The following is a 24,147-nucleotide window of genomic DNA, read 5'->3' as shown; positions in this document are numbered from 1 at the left end:
AGCCTTCTCTGGAGACCATAGTCATTTGCCAACATATGAATGAAGCTTTATTAGGCCTATAAATCTCTTATCTCCAGTCCTGGATGCTACTTTCAGGTTTTCCATTATAATTCAAATAAGAATTGCAATCTGATTATAGCTCCAAGATCACTTAAGTTCATACAAAAGCCATTCCTCAACCATGAAAAAAAAAAGGGCAAATCTGCCAATTCAGCTCAATAATTATTTCATTCGAACAGTTGAGCAGTACTAAGAGCTCCAAAAAAAAAAAAATATGCCGAAAAGAATGGCATTATTTTGTTCCTAAATAAATTTGATTTAAGGCAAAGCTGCAGAAACTCGAGCCTATTTAGTCTCTTTGGGGCTTCTTGGCGTCTGGGCATTGTGTGCTGTATCCATTTTCTCAGCTGCTTCAGTTGCTGCAGATGCTGCCTTGTCTAAACCCAATTTCTCTAACTCCTTAAAGAAACCATTCACATCATCAGCATTCATTTTGTATGGGCTGTGGGAAGGACTGGGGAATGAACCATTTGTTACTTCTTCCTTGTACTCCAAAAGAGCTTTATTGATGACATCTCCTACGCGAGCATACTGCTTACAGAACTTTGGAGTAACCTGCAGAAGGTAAAAACATCCCTTATTGAGAACACTTCTGATAAGGAAAAAAGAATTTGCCAGACAGAGTGGCAATTGTGTGCTTAACCTTTGCATGATGTGGGTGTTGCAGCATTCCGAGTAGATCATGGTATACTAGCACCTGCATCAACAGTGGGATTAAAATAAACTGCAAGTATTCATACGTGCAACAAAAATGCCAACCATTTCTTTCTTTGTGAGGTAAATAGAAGAAGATCAAAAGGTCTGGAACATGATCATACAACATTATGACACAAAAATGTAGCTTGTCAGTCTCTTCAAAGCAAATATGATAACGCCATACGGTGTGAATACACAGCACTCCAGTTAAAGTCAACAAATGATCAAGATAAACTAGAAACAATATTAATATACTACCACAAAAGAGTAGTATGATAGTTTCAATAAAACTTAAAAAAACTTGTAAAGAAGCGAGAAAGCTATGTACAGGAAGCAACAGTAGTGAGCTTTTGCATCAAGCCTAAGTTTTTCTCTACAATACTCAGGAGAGAAGATTTTCTGCTGCTGGATGCCTGATATTGCATAAAATTTAACCTATATCCATGACAGAACCAGCCAAACATGTTGACAGACACAGTAAAAGTAGAACTCCCATTACGAGTAAAACTCTGTTTTCATGGTCCAATTTCAGCTAAAGACTCGTATATAAGAAATACAATTGATATGCCATAGCATCAAACTAAGCTTTTCTCTATGATAGCATCAGCCAAATAGCTTGGTTATTCTTATATGTCACCAGCCCTAAGTGGATATGCTGATATCAGTAACATGTTCTCTTCTGTTTCTCTTGATATAAAGAAGAGACCACAATTATGCAATAAAACTAGTTACTGAAGTGCAACCCCTAAATTCTGCTTATCTAACGAAATTTATAGATAATGGCAACCTACCATATGCTCTAAGCTTCATAGAACTACAATTCACCTCTTTATCATACTCAATTTGATAGGCAGTTCTCAAGGCAGAAACGGATACAAGGAGTTTGTAAACTTATGATTTCAATATTTACCAAGAACTGCAAATCCTAATAAAGACTAACAATTCTACAATTCATTATGATATCAAAAGGAAACATATTTTTATGATGCACAACAAAGAATTCTATTCCAAAAGCAGTTATGTAATTACGGCAATGCGGGCACATAAATTTTACGGAGCCCAGAAGTAACAATAGTAGTCCAAAACTAACCTGTCCGCTGCAAAAGGGTCCAGCTCCAATGCCAATTGTGGGAATTTGAAGAGCAGATGTGGCTGCAGCAGCCACAGGTGCTGGCACACATTCCAAAACAACAGAGAAGCATCCAGCTTCCTGCAAAGCCATTGCAGTCTCCACAACCTGCATAAACCAACCAAAATCAACATGCTCAGAAAACTAACATATGCATATATTCGAATCAAAGGTAATAGAAAAAGATTAAGAAAGATACCTTGACGGCACTGGAAACATTTTTGCCTTGTGGCCTGAATCCCCCAAGTACACTAATTGCCTGAGGAGTAAGTCCGACATGTCCTATAACCGCGATTCCAGCTTCAACAATGGCTTTTGCCGCAGTGATTCTCGAAGGGGACCCTCCTTCCAATTTGATCGCATCCATCCCTCCTTCCTTTAAGACCCTAACCGCCGTATCAACTGCCTGTTCATAATCCAAACTGCAATAACATCAAACACCACCAACCATCTTACACTCCCCCCAAAGCCAATTTCTAACAATACCGTTTGCTTCATCACGTTTCCATAACATAAAAGAAGCAGAATTTATTCTAAAAGTATAAGCTTAAAAAACGAAAAATGCTACTTTATCAATTCCAAATAATACAATGTGGGCAAAAAGAATTAATAATCACTAAACAAAAAGAAAAACGTTTGTTCATGGGGGTACCTGACTGGTGTTGGTCTCATAGGTCCCAAAAGGCAAATCACCTACGAGAAGCGGCCGCTTGGCACCACGAGCAACAGCCCTGCAATGAACGAGCATCTCGTCGAGTGAGATAGGCAGAGTGGTGTCATGGCCGTGAACGACCATGGAAGCAGAGTCTCCAACGAGGCAGATATCGATGCCAGCGGTGTCGAGGTGGACCGCTGATGGGTAGTCATAGGCTGTGACAACGGTGATGGGCTCACCCTTTCTATATTTTTGCTTCAACTGGTTAAGGGTGACCCTCTGGTTGGCGGTTTGAGGCTTTGGGCCGCCATAGACGGTGTTCTCCGGGATGTTGCTCATGCAGCGAGTTAGGCAGGCTCTGCCGAATGAAGAAGCCTTGGACAGCTTGGTTAAAAACGCCATCCTTGAGGGAGAGAGAGAGAGAGAGAGAGAGAGAGAGAGGAGGTAGNAGAGAGAGAGAGAGGGAAGTGTTCAATGTTTTCCGGGGGTGAAAGCAGAGTTAGAATTATTTATTCATTTTATTTGAAGATAGAGGAAGTATAGTGACGATATTCGTGAGTCAAAACAAGGTAGGGGTGTTTCATGTCTGCGCCACCTGCACCCACTTGGAATGCGAAGTTGATTTCCAACCGCCTGTGACCTCTTTGTTTACTTAATCCCCACGCTCCTTCAGCTCCTCTCCCAACCACTACCAGTCTTACCCTTTTTCTTTTCTGATTTGAACTCAATTAGTTATAAGAAGATATCTACACTTGTTCTTCCTTTTAAATAGTAGTATAAATTCTGAAGTGTATATATTTTTTTATTCAATTAAATATTTTAAATAAATAAATATATTTATTATTAGATTAAAATTTTAATTACTACTAGATATAACACTAGTAGACTATTGTTTTTGTTTGTTAAATTGAGTTTGACTTGGAATTTTACATCTCTTTTGAGAAAAATGAGATTTCATAAGTTAATGTTTAAATCACCGCATGAATTCATTTATGATATGTTTACCTCTGTGACATTAATGATAACTAAAGTACAGCAAAAAAAAATCTTGTACGATTATTCCGAGCGTCTAATGCACGCTCCTCCGTTAACGTTTGAGCTTGCGTTCAACGTTAAAATCCGAAAAGATCTTCAACAGGTCTCAGAATCCAACGACTCAGGTCAAACCCCAAACACATGTACTCTGCAACCAAACGCTGTCAAACTCAAATCCACGTGTCGTTCCTTATCAGTTAAAAGTTCTACGCATCGCAGACTTCACTGTATCGAATATGTTGGCCACACACGCGCCACCTTCCTTGATAAAGCCTCTCTTCTTCAGCTTTTCCTCTTCATTATCTACTCTCTCTGCGACTCTTTCACCAATCCCATCCACCAAGCTTCTAAACTTCCGTCCTCGTCGGACCTCATTCCGTGCACTCACCACCATGGCCGGGACCAAATCAGACTGCACCGGCTATTCATCGCCGGAACACGTCGCCGGGAACTGGTATTCTGTCCCGGACCTCCGACTCCGCGACCACCGATTTATGGTCCCTCTCGATTATAAAGATCGTGAAGCTTCTTCTAAAATCTCCATTTTCGCTCGCGAAGTCGTTGCTGGTAATGTTGCTTCTTCCTTAGGAGATTAAATCAATCAACTTTAATATAACCGTACCTTTTTTTTTTTGAGAATAAACCACTGTTTGATTAATATCTCTTTCATTTTCGTTTGGGTTTCGAAAAATGAATGTTGAGAGTGCGAAAGTCAAACTAGCTGATAGTAACTAGCTAATGCTGAATTGGATTTCAGCTGGGAAAGAAGAGCAGCTAATGCCATACCTTTTATACCTGCAAGGTGGGCCTGGTTTTGAGTGCCCTCGACCAACTGAAGGCAACGGATGGATACTTAAAGCATGCGAAGAATTTCGTGTTATACTGATGGATCAGGCATGGTTTCTTTGAAAATTTTTATATTGAAACTTCAGTGCCTGTTTTTTGCTTTGTGTCCTTGATTTGTTTTCTTTATCCTTTTATTGCAGAGAGGAACAGGTTTATCAACCCCTTTGACTCCATCATCTATGCAGCAAATGAAGTCTGCCCAAAGTCTGGCTGATTACTTGAAACATTTTCGAGCTGACAGTATTGTCAATGATGCTGAATTCATCCGTGTTCATCTTGTTCCTGACGCCAGGCCTTGGACAGTGTTGGGTCAGGTATTACAGTTAATGCTCTATTGTTGATTATTGTGCTTGTGCTGATCACCATGCCATTGTCTTACCCCTTGTTTTCTTGTTTGTGTAGAGTTATGGTGGTTTTTGTGGGGTTACTTATCTGAGTTTTGCACCACAAGGATTGAAACAAGTGCTTTTAACAGGAGGGATACCTCCAATGGGGGATGGATGTACTGCAGATGCTGTATATAGTGCTTGCTTTGGACAGGTTATTCGTCAGAATGAAAAATACTACAAGAGGTTTCCCCAGGATGTAGAAATAGTTCGAGATGTTATTACCTATTTGGCAGAATCTGAAGGAGGAGGGGTGAGGGTTGTCTTCATTTGATCTTGTTGTTCTACCTAAAGCTAAACTATCTTAATCGTTTTTAAATTTCCTTGTTGTGCAGGTGCTTCTTCCTTCTGGGGGAATCTTAACCCCAAGGGGGCTGCAATTTCTTGGTCTATCTGGTTTAGGATCCAGTGCTGGTTTTGAACGCTTGCACTATCTGTAAGACATCAGAATTATCCACTTTCTAGTTCCATCCTTTACAACTTATGATTTGATGTTATTCAGCTGTATCCTTATTTTAGTTTTGATCTTTCAAAAACAACTATAGGTTTGAGAGGGTATGGGATCCTATGTTAGTTCCAGGAGCACCAAAACGGATTAGTTCATACTTTTTGAATGCTGTAAGAAAAAATCGCTGTTTTCTTATTGATCATGAATTGAGGTTCTATCCAATGGATCAATCTTAAGTCATTTTCTGCATGCAGTACGAGAGCTGGTTGGCTTTTGATACAAACCCACTTTATGCTATTCTCCATGAGTCAATATACTGCCAGGTAATTCCCAGTTTTCTAGACTGTTGCTTTTCTGGTATATTGTTGATGAATAGTTTGTAAAGTTGAACAGTACCTCTAAAAGAAGGAAAATAATTTAATAATATATGTAATTTCTGGTTAAACAAGCTTCACCTAGCTAATTCCAAGCAAGCCATTAGGCTCTGATTAAATAGCAAATGCACATGTATTCAGACAAGCTAATGCTTGTATAAGTTATCATATTTTTTGAACTTGATCATTTCTTAATTACATTGTGTTATAAAGGGTGCTTCATCACGGTGGTCTGCTCACAGAGTAAGGGCTGATCATGACAGCAAATTTGATGCAATCAGGGCTGCAAGAGAAGGTCGCCCTGTGCTTTTAACAGGGGAGGTAACAATATTGTGCTTTATGGATGACTACAACAACAAATTTACATCCAAATATTTGAGTCTGTTTGAGAAATATTGGCCAAGTAAAAGGTGTTAGGTTTGTAGTAAAGATCAATAACTGAAACAGGTAAAGTGAGCTCAAACTCTGTATTTCTGTGAAAACCTGCTTACGTCTGCAATTTGGCCTCCTGTAAGTTAAAAATCCAGCAACTTCTCAGAGAAAGTGGATCGAACAATGGGAGATATTAAATAGCTTGTTATCATCTTCATCCCATTTCATGACAGAGTGAGACTTCGTTGCATACTTCAACTCCCTCATTTTCCTGACATCCCTATCCTGTGAGGCAATGATCACTGCTTGTACCATTGGCATCTTCATTTAAATCGTTCACCAATTTAAACCTGGCTGGCACATTGGCAGCAATCTTAGTTTTAGAGACTAGCCCTGACATATTGGCTGGCCAGGGTTAGTAAGCCAACTAGCTATTAAGTTAAAAATGGTGCAAGTCTTTCTTTTTTGTATATAATGCCAAAAAAACGAATTTTTTCTAAGTTAATGGATAAGTTAAAATTGCACAACAGACATGGCATCCCCTTACATTTTGAAGAACTTGAAGGTGCATTTTCTTGTCTGTAATGTGGACTTTAGGACTTGGTGCTTTTCAGGAGAGAGAGAGAGAGAGAGAGTTTCTTCGGAAATTTAGTATAGTTTGTGGCCTACAAATCAATTTGTTGTGTCAAGTTCATTGTATCATGTCTTTACCATGGTTTTTATCATGAATTCATGATGTTAGCCTGCTAGTTGATGCATATGATTTTAAATTTCTTGCAGATGATATTCCCCTGGATGTTTGATGAAGTTAATGCTTTGAGGCCTTTCAAAGATGCTGCTCATTTATTGGCTGAGAAGGAAGATTGGCCTCCACTGTATGATATCGCTGCATTGAAAAATAACAAGGTGTGAAGATAATAACATCCACAGTTTCCTTTCTAAAAACTTCCTTTGAAATCAAGGTCTAGTGCTTTACTAATTTTCTCAAATGCTAGCAGGTACCTGTAGCAGCTGCCGTATATTATGAGGATATGTACGTTAACATCAAGCTGGTCATGGAAACAGCTTCTCAGATAGCAGGAATTAGGTTGTGGATAACTAATGAATACATGCATTCTGGGCTCCGTGATGGAGGTGGACAAGTTTTTGATCACTTGATGGGGATGCTAAATGGGAAGAAGCCTTTGTTCTGATTTCTTTGTAGAGATAATTTTTCTGCCAATCAAAAAACAGCTATCGGGAACTCCTCCGACACCCGAAGAATTCCCCTGAAGAATTCAAAAAAATGAGGCCTGTGTATATTATGAGCAACCAACTTGTTTCAGCATTGAGCTTGTAACTGCATCTTTATATTGACTGTTTAGTTCCTGTCTCATATTAGCAATAACCCTCTTTTTGGATGTAATTTTTGAGTTCTGTCTCAAGTTTAAATTTAGTTTGTAAAAACAAAGTGAATGTCTTCAATTTCTTGGAGACTACTGAATTGGAGTTGTGTAAGGGTATTACTTTGCTGAGCAACTATCTCAAGGCCGACAGCCAGAGTGAAGTTAATCATTGAATTGGAAGCTATTTATCAGTTTTTAGCTGAGGCTTTCCTACGTGAGGTTACAAAATTGTATATCCCCAAAATGGGACTTGCTTGCAAAAGAAAAAAAATTTAAAGGCAAAAAAAAAGAAAATGAGAGAAAACTGAGAGACCCGGTTAATTCGGCCAAATAGACGATAAGGTTTTAAAGAAAGAAAAAACAAAAAGAAAAAAAGAGCCTCCAACTTCAACCCTCTTACCGCTATAGCCGGTAACAGGTGCGCCACTCATTTCTTCTTCCTCATCATGGCTCTGCAATTTCATTTTTAGGGTTTAGGGAGGGTTTTTCCTCATCTCCAGTATTTCAACTCCCTCTTCGACTACGTACGTGTATATATCTATGCATACGGTCTATTCTTCTGTTTTCCCATATCTCTCTGAAATGCGTTTTCTTTTTTACTTTCTAGATCGAGAATGCGGAGATCGTTAACGGCGCTGGTTCAACCACTCGCGGGAGCGCGTGGGTTCTCCACGAGCTCCGGGAAAGTCGTGGCGTCCGTACTGTTCGAGAGATTACCAGTCGTTATCCCCAAAATTGATCCTGTGGTTTATGCATTTCAGGAGTTCTCGTAAGTGTTTTTAGTCCTCTGCTCTTTGTTTGGCTGTCGAGAAAAAGTGGGAAAGTTCATTCTAGCAGCATATCTAGATTTCCATTTCTTAGAAGTCGTATTGATTAGCTCATCGCTCTAAGGGAGGCACTAATTTTAAACAAAGATGATTAGAGTAAAAAGAAAAAGTTGAAGTTTTTTCTCAAGACAGCATAATCTAGAGCTTATTACTCGAAATTGTTATTCTTTATGTTCAATTTTTCAGCTACTAAATGGGATTTTAATGAAAAAGGTAAAAGGCTTGGAATTTAGTATGTAATTGATTTTGTTTTATGCAGCTTCCGATGGAAACAGCAGTACAGACGCAAATATCCTGATGAATTTTTGGACATGTCTAAATCTAGGTAAGTTTTATTTGCGCTTATATTCGTATGGAATTTACATCAGCTGCATTACATATTATAGCAGGGGTGCTTCCTTGTAGGTTTATGTTTTTTTAATCCATATTTAAGCAGTTACTCAATAATAGTTCTTGATTTGGTGCACCTGCATAAACTTTTTCTTACATCCAAATCATAAAGAAGTAGATAAAAAAACATGAAAGCAATTGATTTATCAAAATGAACTGCATGTCACATGTGATTTAGAGTTCTGAGTTCTCTGAAGAAGTGTCAGGGAAGACGATGTGGAGTATTTTAGACCTAGTTTTTCCAATCTGAGTATAAGAATGGGCTCAAGTTTGATACAAGATGTCTATTTTTGTGCACAGAACTGCAAAATTTGCACATCCATGATGAAAGTCTTTATTCATCTGGTTATATGTGTTATGCTCTTTCTTCCTCTCTTTGCACCCGGAAGCTATGCATGCATACAACTGCAAAATTTGCACATGCAGAAAAAGTGCAAAGTGCAACATAGATGGTTTTGGTTCTCAGCTAATGAAGTGAAAAATTTGTATAACCAGAGGAAAAGGTGACTACCAAATTGACTACGTTCCAGCTCCAAGGATCACTGAAGCTGACAAAACAAATGACAGAAAGTAAGTGGTAGATTTTATTTTGTTGGTTGGAACTCCGCTCCCTACAGATCATTCTTTGTTTGATATATGTTTTATAAACAATTATTACCTTCTAGAAAGAAATGGTCTGGAATTAGTTCTCAAACTTTTGTTCACTTCTGTGTGATGATCTGGCTCCCTATTTGTATATAATAGTTATTAAGAGGAACAATAAACATCATACTTGAGAAAGAGTTTACCTATGTAACTATTAAAACTGCCTCCTGTTGGGGGTTGTGGCCTTGTGGGGAATTGAGAATGAAATTGGTACATTTGAACCATTATTAATACAATATTCTGATCATGAAAATTTTGAACTTTGTATTTATTAAGGTCATTGCAGCGAGCACTTGATAGAAGACTGTATCTTCTTCTATATGGGAACTCTCATGGAGCTCCTAGTGGGAAGCCTGTCTGGCATTTTCCAGAAAAAGTTTATGATTCAGAGGAGACATTGCGCAAGGTAATTGTTGTTTTTTCTACTTATTCCCTTCTTCTTTTTGCTTTGTTATTCCCATTTAAATACCAAATATTTGCAGTGTGCGGAGTCTGCCTTAAAATCTGTGATCGGAGATCTTTCTAATACTTACTTTGTTGGAAATGCTCCAATGGGGCACATGGCTATGCAGCAGACAGAGAATGTACCTGAACCTTATAAGGTATTTTGACTGAAACAGTTAACATATTCATGTAATACTTGCTAGCCCTTCTAATCAATGCCTATCTCATATTGATGACACACATGCATTTCAATGGGAGTTCCTTCTAGTTCTAGCATATGTTATTTCCTAATTTATGTTTTTCCTTCTGTCAGAGATTCTTCTTCAAGTCTCAAGTGATTGACACCAACAAGTTTAATATTGGGAAGTGCGAGGATTTTGTCTGGGTGACCAAGGATGAGCTGTTGGAGTTTTTTCCTGAACAAGCTGAATTTTTTAAGAAGATGATCATCAGCTGATGGCAAATTGCTCCATACAACCTTTGTTATAACCAATTTTGTGGTTTGATTGTAATTTTACCGTAGAGAATGAATCTTTGGCAGTCTACATCAGAAAGTCCAAGCTGATATAAGACAGTAGAACGTCTGGACATGAAATCAATTGGGAAAAATAACGAAGCTCATTGGTTCAGGATGGTTTCAAATAGTGCAATATTTGAATTTCTTTCGTTGGGGACTGTTGATGCATGAAATTTGTTGTTCTGTAATAACTTCGCTTTTATTATTTTCCCCCTTTTTTTCTGCTGCAATAATGGTTGCATCATATCTGTATGTCCTTGTTGTCTACGCTTTGTGTTTTTCATAGATTTCTCGTGATAACCTACCCAAGTACCAATGGGTTTTTATGTTGCGATGATTGGCTGAACAATTGTTTCTCTACCTTCCAGGATAGTGGGTAAATGTAGTTATGTAGATGACTAGATCCTTTATCGGTCCTTTAACTAGCGCATAGAGAAAATGGTACTTTGGCGAGCAATCTAGGAAGCCTGGCGGGTGACCTAATCAGGACTCCCTTTTAGTCACGGGCACGTGGACTGACTTCAATATAATCGGGAACTTGGGCCTAATCAAACTCGTTGAGTTAAGCTCTCAAAAAGCCCACTTAATGGCCTAGGCTGAATAATACTTTTTTCTTTTTCGGTTTCTCTTTTTTTTTGGTGCCTATAAAGGAATCTTAGCCACCTGTTGCCCCAACACAGTCATTGCCCAAGGATAAGAAATAGAATCTCAAGAGATTGAGCAAAAGCCATGGTTTCTTCAAAGTGGAGGGCAAGCGAGGGGCTTTACGCCTGTTTTGACATGTCAACGACTGCCCAAATTCTTTGTAGAAGAACTATTCGCTTCTCTATTTACAAATGACCTTGTTATGGTACCCTTAAGATGAAGAAGGTGCAATGAACTGTTGTGCTAGAGAAAAACGAAACTCCGGGGATGTAATCACCTTGTAAACTTTCAATTGTAAAAGAAAAAGAACTCTAGTTTTCTTGCAGTATTGGTTGGTAAACTGTACAATTTAGAACAAACATACCTTTGTAGCACTTTAAACATGTGTCCTAAGGAAATGATCTTTTAAGCTAGCATGGAAAGAGAAAAAGGAAATTAATGTAACTCATATGGCATATGCATGCTTTGGTGATAACGATGCATGTTGGTCACGTCTCCCTTTGCTTGAGGGGCAGTTGAACAGAAGTAGGTGAGATGTTGTTGGCTTTCACCAAGGGTGCAAGAGAAGGGAATGAAGACCTAGTCTCCTCTCAAACTCCATCGAACTCCCTCTCTGGATCTCTTGTGGGGGCAGTCCAACCTCTTCCACCTTCCACAACTTTCTTCTTCCTTTTTAAACTTTGTTTCTCAATCATTCTCAGTTCCTCTCTCCATATTCTCTCCGTGGAGCCCTCAGATTAATTAACCTTCAGACCATGGATGGCCAAGAAAGTAACCAAGCTCCAGTCCCACCGCCTCCGCAGCCCTTATTGTCAGTACCCTTTAACTCTCCTTTCCTCTTTGCTGCACCCTCTCTTCCATCCTCCTCCTCCTCCTCCTCCTCGCTGCACCCTCCTTTAGAAACTCAAATTCTCCCCGATATTGATTGGGTTAGCCTCCTCTCTGGTCAAGGTGTGCTCGGTGAGAACAAGCCAATGATTGAAAGTGCTGTTTCTTTGATGGCTGAAAATGGAGCTGATCAAGATGAGAAAGGCTACAAGGATAAGAGGAAAGGTAGTAGGATCAAAAAGGCAAGCCGGCCTAGGTTTGCGTTCCAAACCAGGAGTGCTGATGATATTTTGGACGATGGCTACAGGTGGAGAAAGTATGGGCAGAAAGCTGTGAAGAACAGCAATTATCCAAGGTTTGCTAACCATCAATAGAAAATCAATGTTGTTTCTCTTATATACGTTGCATGGCATGTTTATTTATAGCTCGATATTCTTAACTTTTGATGCTTAATTTTTAATATAAATTTGCATAGAATAAGCAATCATTATTAATTCAATTCCCTCAAGCCATGTAACTACAATATTAGCATATGTTTTGTTTGTATGAACCCAAAATAAAGTTCATCATTTCTTTTAGTTAACTATGCAATAAGAAAATTGTAATTATTAGTGTTTCGTGGATAACATAGATACTCCTTAGTCCTTACCCCTTATTAATTGTCGTTAAACCTAATTATCCTCCTATTAATATGATAACCTAGCTTAGTTATAAGTTATTGTAACATAGGCAGTATAAGTAAAGAATTCCTTTGATTATCTTCTTAACATTCAATTTTACGTGAAGCAAAAAATGGGTTGAAAAACCTAACCAAGGATAACCTTTTTTTTTTGTTTTTTGAAAAGTGCTGATACAAGTCTTTAGCCTTAATATCGGTAGGCAAGAAGACTTGTTTCAGTATAATTAACTTCACTTTCTATAAAATAATACATTGTATCAACTCATCTATTGTTCCCTATCAATCATTTTGCTGATTTATTGAACCTTCTTTATATAGGAAGTCGTAATCATAAGACATAAAGCCTAACCGAGGATAATTAAGTTTAGGATATACATATAAAGAACAAGATATATATTTGTGTTTTCTTTTTGCTACTAGTTATAGTACTAGCATTAATTTAGGTTTTGAGAATGATATACCCAAAACCTTAATTTGGAATTAAGCTTCTGAAATAGCCTTCTTCAAAAAAAAAATAAAAAAATTCTGAATGGCCAATTCAGCCCCAAACCCATGAATGCAATTACATACACATGGTACTATGTTCATCCTTTTAATTATACAAGAAAATCATATGTTTTAATTACAAAGCTGTGATAATTTCTTATATATATGCTCTTTTTCAGCATTAATTATGCTATATATGTTAGGAAATTTATTTAAAATTAATGATTCTCTTTCTTTTTTGTAAATTGATTAAGGAGCTATTATCGGTGCACGCATCACACATGCAACGTGAAGAAACAGGTCCAGAGGCTCTCCAAGGACACCAGCATCGTCGTGACGACATACGAAGGAATTCACAACCATCCTTGTGAAAAGCTAATGGAAACCCTAACTCCTCTTCTCAAGCAAATGCAATTCCTTTCTAGGTTCTAACTTCATTAATCAGCTTATATAGATGTATTAACAGGTTCAGGAACGAATCAAGAAGCCTTTCTGTTCTTGGCATATATACATATTCTATATTTTCCTTTTCCTTTTCTCATTTTTATTTGCACGTAAAATGTCGGATGCGTTAATGGACAAAAATCAATGTTAATATCATAAATTAACTTTTCATCTTGTTTTATGTTTCTTTTCACTGTAATTAGTGTTTCCTGATTAATCCCATTTTAATATTTAATGTTTATACCAAATTACCAATCTATGTTTTGTTGATTTCATTTAATTTCTGTACAATTTTAGGGTTGGTATGGAGGAAAACCAAAGGGTATATGCCTTCTAGAACTAGGAAAAAAAGCACACAGCCCCTGCCTAAGCCAGTGCGTTGCCTGATCATTTCCAAGATAATTTGACCTTCGGATTCATACTAGCTACTTAAAATTTTTTCATTTAATAATGTGAATTCCACATATAAAGTATAAGGTGATATTTCAAACTCTAATGAAACATCATAAGAGTTAGTATCATGAAACATATATATACTGATATACATGTAATTTGGAAATGGTTCTTGATATCTTCAAGCAAGCATTCCTAGAGTTAGAATAATAAAGATCTTACTATAAAAGCGAAACAGAAGCGACATTGAAGAGAAGACGTTGACGCTTACAATATTAGAAGAAATTAGCAACTAAAAATATCCTGTTAATTTTCTATATATGTGACTGATAAATGACAGTACTCAAGACCTAACGGTGCATTTTGCAAAGCTCATACGTGTGGTGTGATATTGTGGTTCCATAGATTAACCCCCAAACAAGATAAGATGAGTTTGCATGCACATGTGCACGTGATAGATGGTTGCAAATTAAAGTTTACCCAAAAAGTTTAATTTATTTGCTCTTAATGCTACCGTTAGATAATTAAACTTTATAAAAGTTTTCCTAACTCTAAGTGAAGCATGAATTGTATCAAAATATTTGACTTGAAAAATTAAATATCTATGGGAAACATGGCCCCTTCGTGTCTTCTTTGTGTGATTCACGTCGACGAAAATAGTCATGTACATAGCTGGTCAAAAGAGGAATCCTTCATAAAAGCAGCATGAAAAATTGGAAAACGCTTGGAAAACGCCACATCTTAATTCCCACATGAATAGCACCAAAGTAAACAGTGGGGCGGGGGGAGAATGAGAAAAGAAGAAACTTAATTTGAGACAATGGCAGGACGATAAAAAGAATTGCATTATTCTCTTTGCCGATTGTCGCACAGTTTGTCGAGTTTCCTTTTCAGTTGTTAGTGATTTGGGAATCCAGCAACTATCAATGGAGGTTAGCTTCTACTTCAATTCTTCTTTTTGGTTGTTTATATCTTCCTTTTGCTTACTAATATAACTCAACCTTAGCCTGAAAACATCACGATCCTATCATTGCAAAAGGGAATTGGGAATCTCATTTTCATATAAATCTATGAAAAATTCGAGCATCTAAATTGAAAAAGAAATATCAATTTTTTTTTAGTATATGAGCATTTGGTATATTAGTTGATGCATGATCTCCTACTTAAAAATTAGGATTCGAATTCCCTCTCTCCCATTTATAAAAAAAAAACACCATTTTATAAGATGTTAATAGATCCACATCAATTGCATTTGACATTTTTTTTTCTTTATACTTCGAAATTACATCAAATTGTATTACAAAAACTTTTTCTTTTCAATACTATTAGTAATTGGGATTAGGAAAGCTTGAAACGTGGAAAGGAGCTCTTGAATTTGAAATTCTTAATGGTTACTCAGTTTTCTTGAATTTGATTCTTGAATTTGAAACGGGAAAAGTGAATTGGTAATGATAAAGGAAGGACTCGATGAACCAAAAGCACAGATCTCCTTCCACGGAAAACCCACGACCTCTACACGTCTGTTGTTACGTGTTTCCATCAAAATGGACCCACTACGCAAATCTCAGTTACACGTGGCACCAACCCAGATGCCCTTTTTCCTCTATAAAGCCAAAACCTGGAAGCTCACGCCAACACCTCGCTAAGACATCGGACCATCAAAAGCCCCGGAAATCTGAAAATCTTGAGTTTTTTTCACGGCATGTCGCAGTTGTTGGACAAGGCGAAGAACTTTGTGGCGGAGAAGGTGGCCAACATAAAGAAGCCAGAGGCTAGCGTTACGGACGTTGATCTGAAACATGTGACCCGTGAGAGTGTCGAATATAACGCTAAAGTCTCTGTCAGCAACCCCTATAACCAACCTCTCCCCATTTGTCAGATCTCTTTCACTCTCAAAAGTGCTGGCAGGTTTGATCCCCCTTGCTTCCTCTCATCATCATCAATCTTCTGTTCTTTTTTTTATCTCTATTCCTCTTATTTCTGCAAAGATGTGACAAATTTTGGTTGAATTTAGGTCGATCTGTTCATATTGATTTTGGGGTCAAATTATTTTTTTTTCAAAGAAAAATGGGAAAGGAAAAGGATAAAAAATTATGTATGAATAATGAAGAATGACAGAAGGCATATAAGTCCTTTCTTTTCAGCAAGACTAAGATTCCTTTTTTATTTTTTTTTCTTTCTTTGGAATATTAATGACCTTTAGAAACTAAAAGCCAACAATCAATTGCAATTATTAGTAGAAATTGTGCACTCAAAGATTCTCCCTTGTGTGAATATGCTTAGATTACAAATAATATTCGAAAGATGAATGGCATTTGTTTCAGTAGTTATTGACTATTGTATGTGCATTTTGGGATAGGACGATTGCATCAGGGACAATACCAGACCCGGGTTCATTGAAGGCCAGCGACACAACAATGCTAGACGTGCCGGTGAAGGTGCCATATAACATATTGATAAGCCTGGCAAGGGACATCGGTGCAGACTGGGACATTGATTATGAATTGGAGTTGGGACTCACCATTGATCTTCCTCTCATTGGAGACATCACCATCCCACTTTCTCAGAAAGGAGAGATCAAGCTTCCTACTCTCAGTGACATATTTTAAATCATGTTTTCGAGCGTTTTGCTCAACTTCCTTTTCTTGAATCTGTGGTTATGATGGAACTTAAAGTGAAGTATATGTCACAAATTATTATGCTTTTGAATATCTTTTGTCTTGCTACTGATCAATAGTAGTCAGTCTCCAAATTTGCTAATCTTCTTATTTTTCATGAATCAGGATTAGTTTATGGATTAAGATTCAATTTAGCTTTGACCAAAAGAAAAAGAAAGAGAAACCCAACTTTCCACTGCATTCAATTAGATCCAAATCTATCTAAATACATAAGTGTTAGCCACTCCTTAGACTGTGCATAACCGATGTATGGGCTTCCTGTTTCAGATGGGACCATGTGATCACTTCCCTCAACCGAAGAACGACTGTGTTGTAGCATCAATATCATCAAAGAACTGGCCAAAGCTGTGCCAGCCTTTCCCAAGGCGGTCCTCCATAACTTACATTAACAATCTGTTGCAGAAGGTATGCTGGTGAGCAAACTAATAGAATAAATGACAATATTAATTCTGAAGCAACCCAAAATGTAAAAGGCTTTCAATTTTTTTGGAAGGAGATGCAAAAACTACCTGTTGGGCGAGCTGTCCATGTCAGATAAATAAACAAGTCATGTATTTTGTAATATGATCAGCAACAAACTGACCCTATAAATGACAGTTACCACTAGTTCATACACTCAGGTGCTTCACTTGCCAGCCATGGCTAGAGATAGAAACTGCCCTCCGAGTGACTACTATACACTTCCTTCTCCAAATGGATATATTTTTAACCTTTTTCCAACAAGAACTCTTTTTTGAAAGAAAAACTGAATTAGGCAGGGGAACACATTTTAATGCATCAAGTTTATTATCCAAAATGAATATAGATATTCTCAGACCAACAGGCAACAGGGGATGTAGCTCAGATGGTAGAGCGCTCGCTTAGCATGCGAGAGGTACGGGGATCGATACCCCGCATCTCCATGTTTTTGTGTTTGCTATGAGTCAAGCGTGCTCTAGAACTTTTTTAACAAGTTTTTTTAAATTGTCCTTAGCTTAGTATAAATGCTGATTGAGACAAACAATTTGTCCCCTGTTCTCACGGACAGATGTCGGGGAAAAGAAGAAGACAAAATCATAGTTCAGTGCATTTCTCTGCTTTAACACAAAAATGAGTGCTTGTCTTTCTCAGACAAAAACAGAACAAGGGAAACAGAAAATAACAACATTAATCGGTGGAATTAAAATGTGAAGGGTCAAAAGTCAATATCTCCATCTAGTAATTCTGTTTAATCAGTGTTGATGGATGTAAGTCCCTGAGCGAGGGACAGACGTTTTGGAACTGCTTTGAGAGTCAAAATCCAGCAGGCACCTCACACGTTAATTATTCTTGAACGTTCAGCAAAACAACACTTTCAACAACTTTAACTTCTACAAAGCCTTGATGGTAATGTCAGGACCCTCGAATGTCTTACAATAACTCCAACCGCCTCCCAAATTTGCTGGTCGACTGAGAGATCTTTTCGTCCGAGTTTTGAGGTATATTGGGCAGCGGCAAGGTTATGGTACCATTGCGAATTGCTTTTGCTTTGAGAATCCATTAGCTTGTGGATGCCTAATGATCTTTGATGGTTTTGTTTTTGCTTATGTAGATACGATTGAACACAAACATGTTGGTGATTCCATGTAGTTTGAACTAGTTTTTTTTTTAGGTTCATGTGCTGCAACTGCCATATATTTTTGTTGAAGGGCAAGTTGAGCACTGATGGTTGTTTGTTTGAGGGAGTGCTGCCAAAAAACATTTGAGCAGCCAAGCTTGTACTAAATGTACAGTTATTCTCGCCTGAGCCGCCTCTTCCATGCCATTGGGAGTCTTTGACATTTCAACCTTAGACTAACAATGGTATATCGGCAGCAGGGGCGAATAAGATCAAACTTTCAAAAAAAAAAAAAAAGGAATTATCATCATTATCATAGGATTCTACCACCAGACATATGGACACCAAGGATCAATCAAACATGGGAAGACAGATGAAGAATTGGCGACTAATTTGTCACCAAATGCGTTTCCTAGGCAACGAAGAGCCAAATGCTGCGGCATCTTAATCGCAGCGATTTTGCTTCATGTTGTAATCTTTGGTGTGCTAGCACTTACTGTGTTTCGATTCAAAGACCTTGACAGTAAGTTGAATTCGACAACCCTTAAGAATATGACCATGGTGCGTGGCATATATATACCAGCAACCAATCAAGGTGACACTGAGGGAAGAAATTGTGGTGAAAAATCAGAATTGGGGTAAATTCAGATATGATTAGAGTGCTGTCATTTTGTCGTGTGAGGGTGCAATGATTGGACAACAAGCGGTTTCAAGTGGGCGCATCAACATAAGACACAAGGGTTGGCTCGAGGTTGAAATTGAGGCTAAGTTTGATGGGCTTGGACTAATAGAAGTTTGGTTTCTGATATGACTTGAGGGCCTTTGGCGGTGCATAGCTACACCCGGTTGAGTGGAGAAGCAAATATGATGACGATAATCAAGAAACGAAGAGCTGGAGAGATGAATTGCAGATTGATGTTTAATTTAACTAGACAGGCAATTCGCCGCTGACAAGTCGGGGCCAACGAAATCTTTTTTTTTATTTTTGATAAGCCAGGGCAGTAAAATCTAACTGAAATTAGTTTCTTAAAAGACAATAGATTTCTGTATTAAATTCTGTCAGTTATATGTTTATTTTATGTACGATAATTGTACTATAAAGCTTAGAGTGATAACAGATGTAGTACTATTTCTATAACTAGCTAGCATTATCCTCTTATGGTCCTAAAATGTTCTAAAATGGAAATGAAATTAACAAACCAGTCCCTTATGGCTACCTTGTAAGTTATAAGCAGCAGCCCTTAATGGTTTGCGTTTGTTATTATAAGCTATTTTTCTCAAAGGAGAATGTGATTCGGAACAAAGTTTCATAATTTTAAGCCATAAAAGCAGTTTTTGGTAGGGTGAAGGTGTGAACATTTTCAACTTATTCTCTCCCAACAGTCCCAACACTCAACTGGGTCTAAAAGTGTAAGGATCTGCTACTTGAATTGGCAAATTCCAATTCAAAGATTATATTAGGATTGGGAGAGTTTCAAATTGTATTAAAACATGCAACTAGACAAAATTTTAAGTATATAGCAGAATGGGCACGAATATATTCGAACAATTTGTTGAGTCTGGCCGTTAGCTCGGAAGGCGAAACAGTCAGAAGAATCGTGCCTTTCTTTCCTGCTCAAAAATCCTGTCCAAGTAGTGTACCCTTGTCATTACCTTACCAACGTTTTGCTGAGGATGGGTGAGTCAGGCCTCTATTTTGTGTCTGGACATTACCATGTACAGGTCATGCGTTTTGGAGGTTTGAGGTCATTATGCATTCGACTAGATGCATAAAGACATCAAACCCCATTTTTTGTCCTGGCCAGATGGCCTCTAACGATAACTAGCTTATCAAAAAAAAATAATCTGTGGCCAAATTTTGGAAACGTTTCCTTGCTTCTCACTGGTTGCTTAATTTCTCCAAACTCCAACCATATCGTATTGGCATCTCTTTCTGGTGACCTACGCCATTCATGTTTCTCTGTAAAGATGAAAATTCACTTTCTAACACTATAAGCAGGGATACAGCCTGCTAAAATAGAGAAAAATTTCCTTAGGATAGAGCTACACTAGCTATTTTATTTTTTATTTTTCCAAAGAAACAGAAAAAAAGAACTAAGGAGAATGGCTGCTAAGGAGAAAGGCGAATTTCTAGCTACACCCTTCAACGAACGAAATAGAGACATGAATTTAGAAGTAGCTATCCGGTTGTCTGACGAGGTTTATCAACAACGTAAAAGTGCATTTTACAGGAGTACTATTGCTGCAATGCTGCTCTTGATACTTGTATTTGTGTTGGTTGCCCTTTTAACCAGAAAATTCCAGGTGGTGTTTGAAGCCTGTGCTGCTCTTCTCCGACCTCTTACTTAATGCTTGAGATAAACTCATTCCTGTGGTAGCTATAAGGGTGGTGATGAGCTGCTCTTCTCTGAAAATGGGGTCTCTCTGTTATTGTAAGTAGTTCCTTTGTTGACTAAATTACCTTCCTCAAGTTCGCTGTTTTTAGGGATTCTGAGTTGCTTACCAGTTTCCTCTTATGCTATTATGCCTTAGCTTAGCTTTTATACTTGTAGATACTAGATTTTGGTTAATACTGTTACTTTAAAAAATTACGTTGCAATATAATATTGTACAGAGAACAACAAGAACAAGTGAAGTGTTACTTCACGCAGAATAAGTAAAACAAGTGAAGTGCTACTTCACGTAGAATAAGTAGAACAAGTGAAGCGCTACTTCATGCAGAACAACTAGAACAAGTGAAACGCTACTTCACGCAGAACAACTAGAACAAGTGAAGTGCTACTTAACGCAGAATAACTAGAATAAATAGAACACTACTCCATATGGAACAATTAATGCAAGTAGAATAACTACTTCGAATAGAATAACCACTTCACTTGGATGACAGTGAAAGCAACTCGGAATAAGTGACAGGGTTCATGGGTTACTTTCATCTTGGGATGTTCCAGAGAGTTTGGCTTGGTGGCTCAGATATGGAGGTAGTTAAAAGGTCTTCTTCTTAACCATTTCCTGAAGTACAAGTTTTTCACCCTCTTACCTTGTTCTCGTATACTTATTCATGTACAGCTTATTCTCTTGTATCTATTCTCTTACAGCTTCNTTATGGGTTACTTTCATCTTCGGATGTTCCAGGGAGTTTGGCTTGGTGGCTTAGATATGGAGGTAGTTAAAAGGTCTTCTTCTTAACCATTTCCTGAAGTACAAGTGTTTCACCATCTTATCTTGTTCTCGTATACTTATTTATGTACAGCTTATTCTCTTGTATCTATTCTCTTACAGCTTCTTCTCTTGTACCTATTATTGTACACCTTTTTTCTATTACCTTTACTTGATAACAAGTCTTACTACATCCAATTATAGTAACGGTTACTTACATTAATATTCTTCATAATAATGTCATTCATGAGGCGCATTAGAGCCTATTCTTATGTAACCGTCACTTTTAGCACTATATATAAAGCTTCACAATTCATTTGGGAGGACTCTTCTCTCCCCCTTCAAGCTAACACATTCTCAACTTGAGAGCTTCTCTCTCTAAATTCTTTCTCTAATTATCTTGTACTCTCTAAGTCTCTTTAAGTCTCTTCTTATTGTCTTCCACCTGCCACAGCACTTAGTACTTCAGGAACTGCTTCAATCTTCCTCTTTGCCGCCTCTGGCACATCCTTTTACTTGTTTGCAATGCTTTCTCTCCCTATCACAAGAACCCCTTTTACATTTTGGTGACTCCACTGGGGAGGAGTGATTGCATTAAGTAAAAGCTTACTAGAAAAAACTTTGCGTTATTGGAAGAAATAGATAGTTCCTTTAGTAACCAAGATACATCTATTCCAACCTACATCCAAAAGTTGATGAAAATGATTGAGGCTTCTTAAGAGAAAATGCAAATGTTGGAAGACAACAATAGGCGGATGTTGGAGACCATATCTCAACTTGCATCCTTCACTTCCACCATTTTTCAAGCCCAATTTGTACACTTTAATGAGAGTGCACCTGACGAAGTCATTCCTCTAGTTACAAACACTAAGGGGAATGAAGGAAATGGAGAAACTACAATTGATGTGGATGTTCAGGGAGGAGTTCTTCTTCTCTACTCAAGAGAAGGTTAATCTCCTTGATTTGGGAACAAAATATCAAAAGTCCATAGAAGACCTCGTGGAATACATCTAACACTTTAGAGAAAGGGTGTTGGATATACAAGAGTCTTATGATGAGAAGGAGTTGGTGACGATTTGCATTCAAAAAAAAATGTTTGACGAGTGTAGGCTACACTAGCAGAATTTACCTCTTCCAACTTTTGCTACCTTAATGGAAATGGCAAGAAGAACCAATAATACGATTCTCAAACAAAAGAGAACTACTCGCTTCAATAGAAAGAATACTCCAACAGTGAATGCAATTTAAGGAAGAGGCAGAGAAAAAAGAGATCCTTTTCAGAAAGGAATATTCCATAAGAAAATGCAAGCAGAAGAGTTGTTGATTGAGAACAACACGGTCCAGAACAACCCGCTTTCTGCTCATGTATGATATTTCTATGACTTTAACTCTTCATCGCTTTATGAATTGCAATTTGACATTAAAAAAAAAATTCATATTCAGCCACTAGCTTTATCACTTATATTTTGGTTGTAATTATATTATACTATTAGTCACAAGCTTTATCGCTTATTCTTTGACCATAGTTCATCATTCTTACTTCAGCCGCAAGCTTTACCGCTCATATTTTTGCTACAATGATATTCTTCTTTTGGTCGCAAGCTTTATCGCTTATTCTTTGACCACAATTTATTATTCACATTCCAGCCGCTAGCTTTATTGCCCATAATTTGACTATAATGATGTTATACTATTGGCCGCAAGCTTTATCGCTCATTTCTTGGCCCTAGCTTATTACTCACAAATTGGTCGCAGCTTTTATGCTTACTTATTTTAAGGGTTGAATTAACCTCCTTCATATCAAGTTAAAGTTAATCTCCTTGATGTAAAGTTGAGAGTTCCCTTTTGGCCACATATAATAATATGAAATATGAACACATACGCAACAAGCGTATAGCATTGTTATTATTGCAAAAGAAAAAGAAATATGATATATCAATAGTGAAGTACTAGCTCAAATGAGCTTTCAAAAAGAGTAAAGGAAAAGCAAAAGACTAGTTAATTACATACTCTATAGAGAAGAGTTATTATTTGCAAATACATATAATTGTTCTTGTACTTCAACTTCACGTTTTTTCAATAAAGCTATCTTCGCTGCAATGTCTTCTAACTCATTTTCTAAGGAAGACTTGTTGAGAAATATCTTGGCTTTGGATCTACAATCACGGAGGCACTCAAGCTTGAATCCAAAGTTACAAGCATCATCGAAATCCTGTAACATCTGTTGCAATTCCTCTTGTGAAGTACTCATTAATGGAGCATGGGAAATGACTAAAGCTCTACCCAACACTTCTATCATGAAGCAAATTACGTCTACGTTCTTTACAAAAGAGGTACTCCAAAACTCTCCCTCTATATTGAAAACATGCTCCAAGTATGCCACATACTCCAATGAAACTTGAAAGCTATGGAAGTCAACTTTCTTACCATTTTATTCAATGTGTGCTACTTGAGTGCCAGAAGCATTACTTGCATCTTTGTGTTCTGGCACTTGGGAGGAAAAAGCATGAGGAGTCATTGAAATAGCTCTAACATCATCAGTATTAACTCTAACGTCATGAATAACCTCAAGATTTGGAGTAGCCCCAGGAACAACTTCAACAGCAGGAATAGTCTCAGTGTCAGGAACAACCTCATGTCGAATAACTTGGGGAGTAAGAATAATCTTAACTTCAAAAAAAAATTTTTTTACTTACTTGAAAAGATTCGCAAAAGAATCGACTTTACTCTAAAATTTGTTTTGCTTTACTTTGAATATGAATGAAGAAAATTGTTCATAGTCACTTGATATTTATAAGCCACATAGAATCAAGGTTTTTTTATGAAAAAGATATTAAATATTATTATATAATTAATAAAATATTACAAATAGAATCAAGGTTTTTTATGAAAAAGATATTAAATATTATTGCATAATCAATAAAATATTACAAAAGATATTGAAATTAAAAAAAATACAATCAAATATTACGAAAGACATTAAATATTATTGCATAATCAATCAAATATTACAAAAGATATTGACATTAAAAAAAAAAAAAAATCGCTTCATT

General features: G+C 37.3%; 6 protein-coding genes and 1 non-coding gene across 8 annotated transcripts in view; 6 read left to right on the top strand and 1 right to left on the bottom strand.

The window, feature by feature from the left end:
- Window positions 108–3,254, bottom strand: LOC18614072 (3-methyl-2-oxobutanoate hydroxymethyltransferase 1, mitochondrial). Its single transcript, XM_018123458.1, has 6 exons — window positions 2,990–3,254; window positions 2,538–2,955; window positions 2,085–2,291; window positions 1,847–1,993; window positions 704–757; window positions 108–615 (listed from the first exon to the last, which is right to left on the bottom strand). Exons 2-6 carry the CDS (start codon window positions 2,940–2,942, stop codon window positions 346–348), a joined length of 1,083 nt encoding a protein of 360 aa, XP_017978947.1. The 5' UTR covers window positions 2,943–2,955; window positions 2,990–3,254; the 3' UTR covers window positions 108–345.
- On the top strand, window positions 3,729–7,583 carry LOC18614071 (proline iminopeptidase). Its single transcript, XM_007051638.2, has 10 exons — window positions 3,729–4,142; window positions 4,333–4,469; window positions 4,562–4,735; window positions 4,824–5,060; window positions 5,143–5,243; window positions 5,353–5,425; window positions 5,510–5,578; window positions 5,843–5,950; window positions 6,782–6,907; window positions 7,000–7,583. The coding sequence occupies exons 1-10, from the start codon at window positions 3,812–3,814 to the stop codon at window positions 7,192–7,194; spliced, it is 1,551 nt and encodes a 516-aa protein (XP_007051700.2). The 5' UTR covers window positions 3,729–3,811; the 3' UTR covers window positions 7,195–7,583.
- LOC18614070 (54S ribosomal protein L17, mitochondrial) lies at window positions 7,712–10,540 on the top strand. Of its 2 annotated transcripts, none has more exons than XM_018123477.1 (7): window positions 7,712–7,804; window positions 7,994–8,155; window positions 8,473–8,538; window positions 9,099–9,173; window positions 9,525–9,654; window positions 9,731–9,850; window positions 10,006–10,540. In XM_018123477.1, the coding sequence occupies exons 2-7, from the start codon at window positions 8,001–8,003 to the stop codon at window positions 10,147–10,149; spliced, it is 690 nt and encodes a 229-aa protein (XP_017978966.1). In that variant the 5' UTR covers window positions 7,712–7,804; window positions 7,994–8,000; the 3' UTR covers window positions 10,150–10,540. The 2 variants fall into 2 exon arrangements, with proteins under 2 accessions (XP_017978966.1, XP_007051698.2); XM_007051636.2 differs by lacking the exon at window positions 7,712–7,804 and adding an exon at window positions 7,807–7,910.
- Window positions 11,496–13,421, top strand: LOC18614069 (probable WRKY transcription factor 43). Its single transcript, XM_018120766.1, has 2 exons — window positions 11,496–12,037; window positions 13,102–13,421. Exons 1-2 carry the CDS (start codon window positions 11,610–11,612, stop codon window positions 13,277–13,279), a joined length of 606 nt encoding a protein of 201 aa, XP_017976255.1. The 5' UTR covers window positions 11,496–11,609; the 3' UTR covers window positions 13,280–13,421.
- On the top strand, window positions 15,295–16,444 carry LOC18614068 (late embryogenesis abundant protein Lea14-A). Its single transcript, XM_018118730.1, has 2 exons — window positions 15,295–15,592; window positions 16,044–16,444. Exons 1-2 carry the CDS (start codon window positions 15,387–15,389, stop codon window positions 16,291–16,293), a joined length of 456 nt encoding a protein of 151 aa, XP_017974219.1. The 5' UTR covers window positions 15,295–15,386; the 3' UTR covers window positions 16,294–16,444.
- TRNAA-AGC lies at window positions 17,192–17,264 on the top strand. The gene has a single exon. It is a non-coding gene; the product is annotated as a tRNA-Ala (tRNA).
- LOC18614065 (late embryogenesis abundant protein At1g64065) overlaps window positions 19,781–24,147 on the top strand; it is an 8,355-nt gene continuing 3,988 nt past the window's right edge. The window contains exon 1 of the transcript XR_001926269.1: window positions 19,781–20,370. The gene's annotated coding sequence lies outside the window, so the exon portion shown is untranslated. The remainder of the gene's footprint in view (window positions 20,371–24,147) is intronic.

The sequence above is a fragment of the Theobroma cacao genome, chromosome 1, assembly GCF_000208745.1.
Source record: "Theobroma cacao cultivar B97-61/B2 chromosome 1, Criollo_cocoa_genome_V2, whole genome shotgun sequence".
In the NCBI taxonomy this organism is placed as follows: domain Eukaryota; kingdom Viridiplantae; phylum Streptophyta; class Magnoliopsida; order Malvales; family Malvaceae; genus Theobroma; species Theobroma cacao.
The sequence above is the reverse complement of the archived record's forward strand: the minus strand, read 5'-3'. Positions and strand labels throughout refer to the sequence as shown.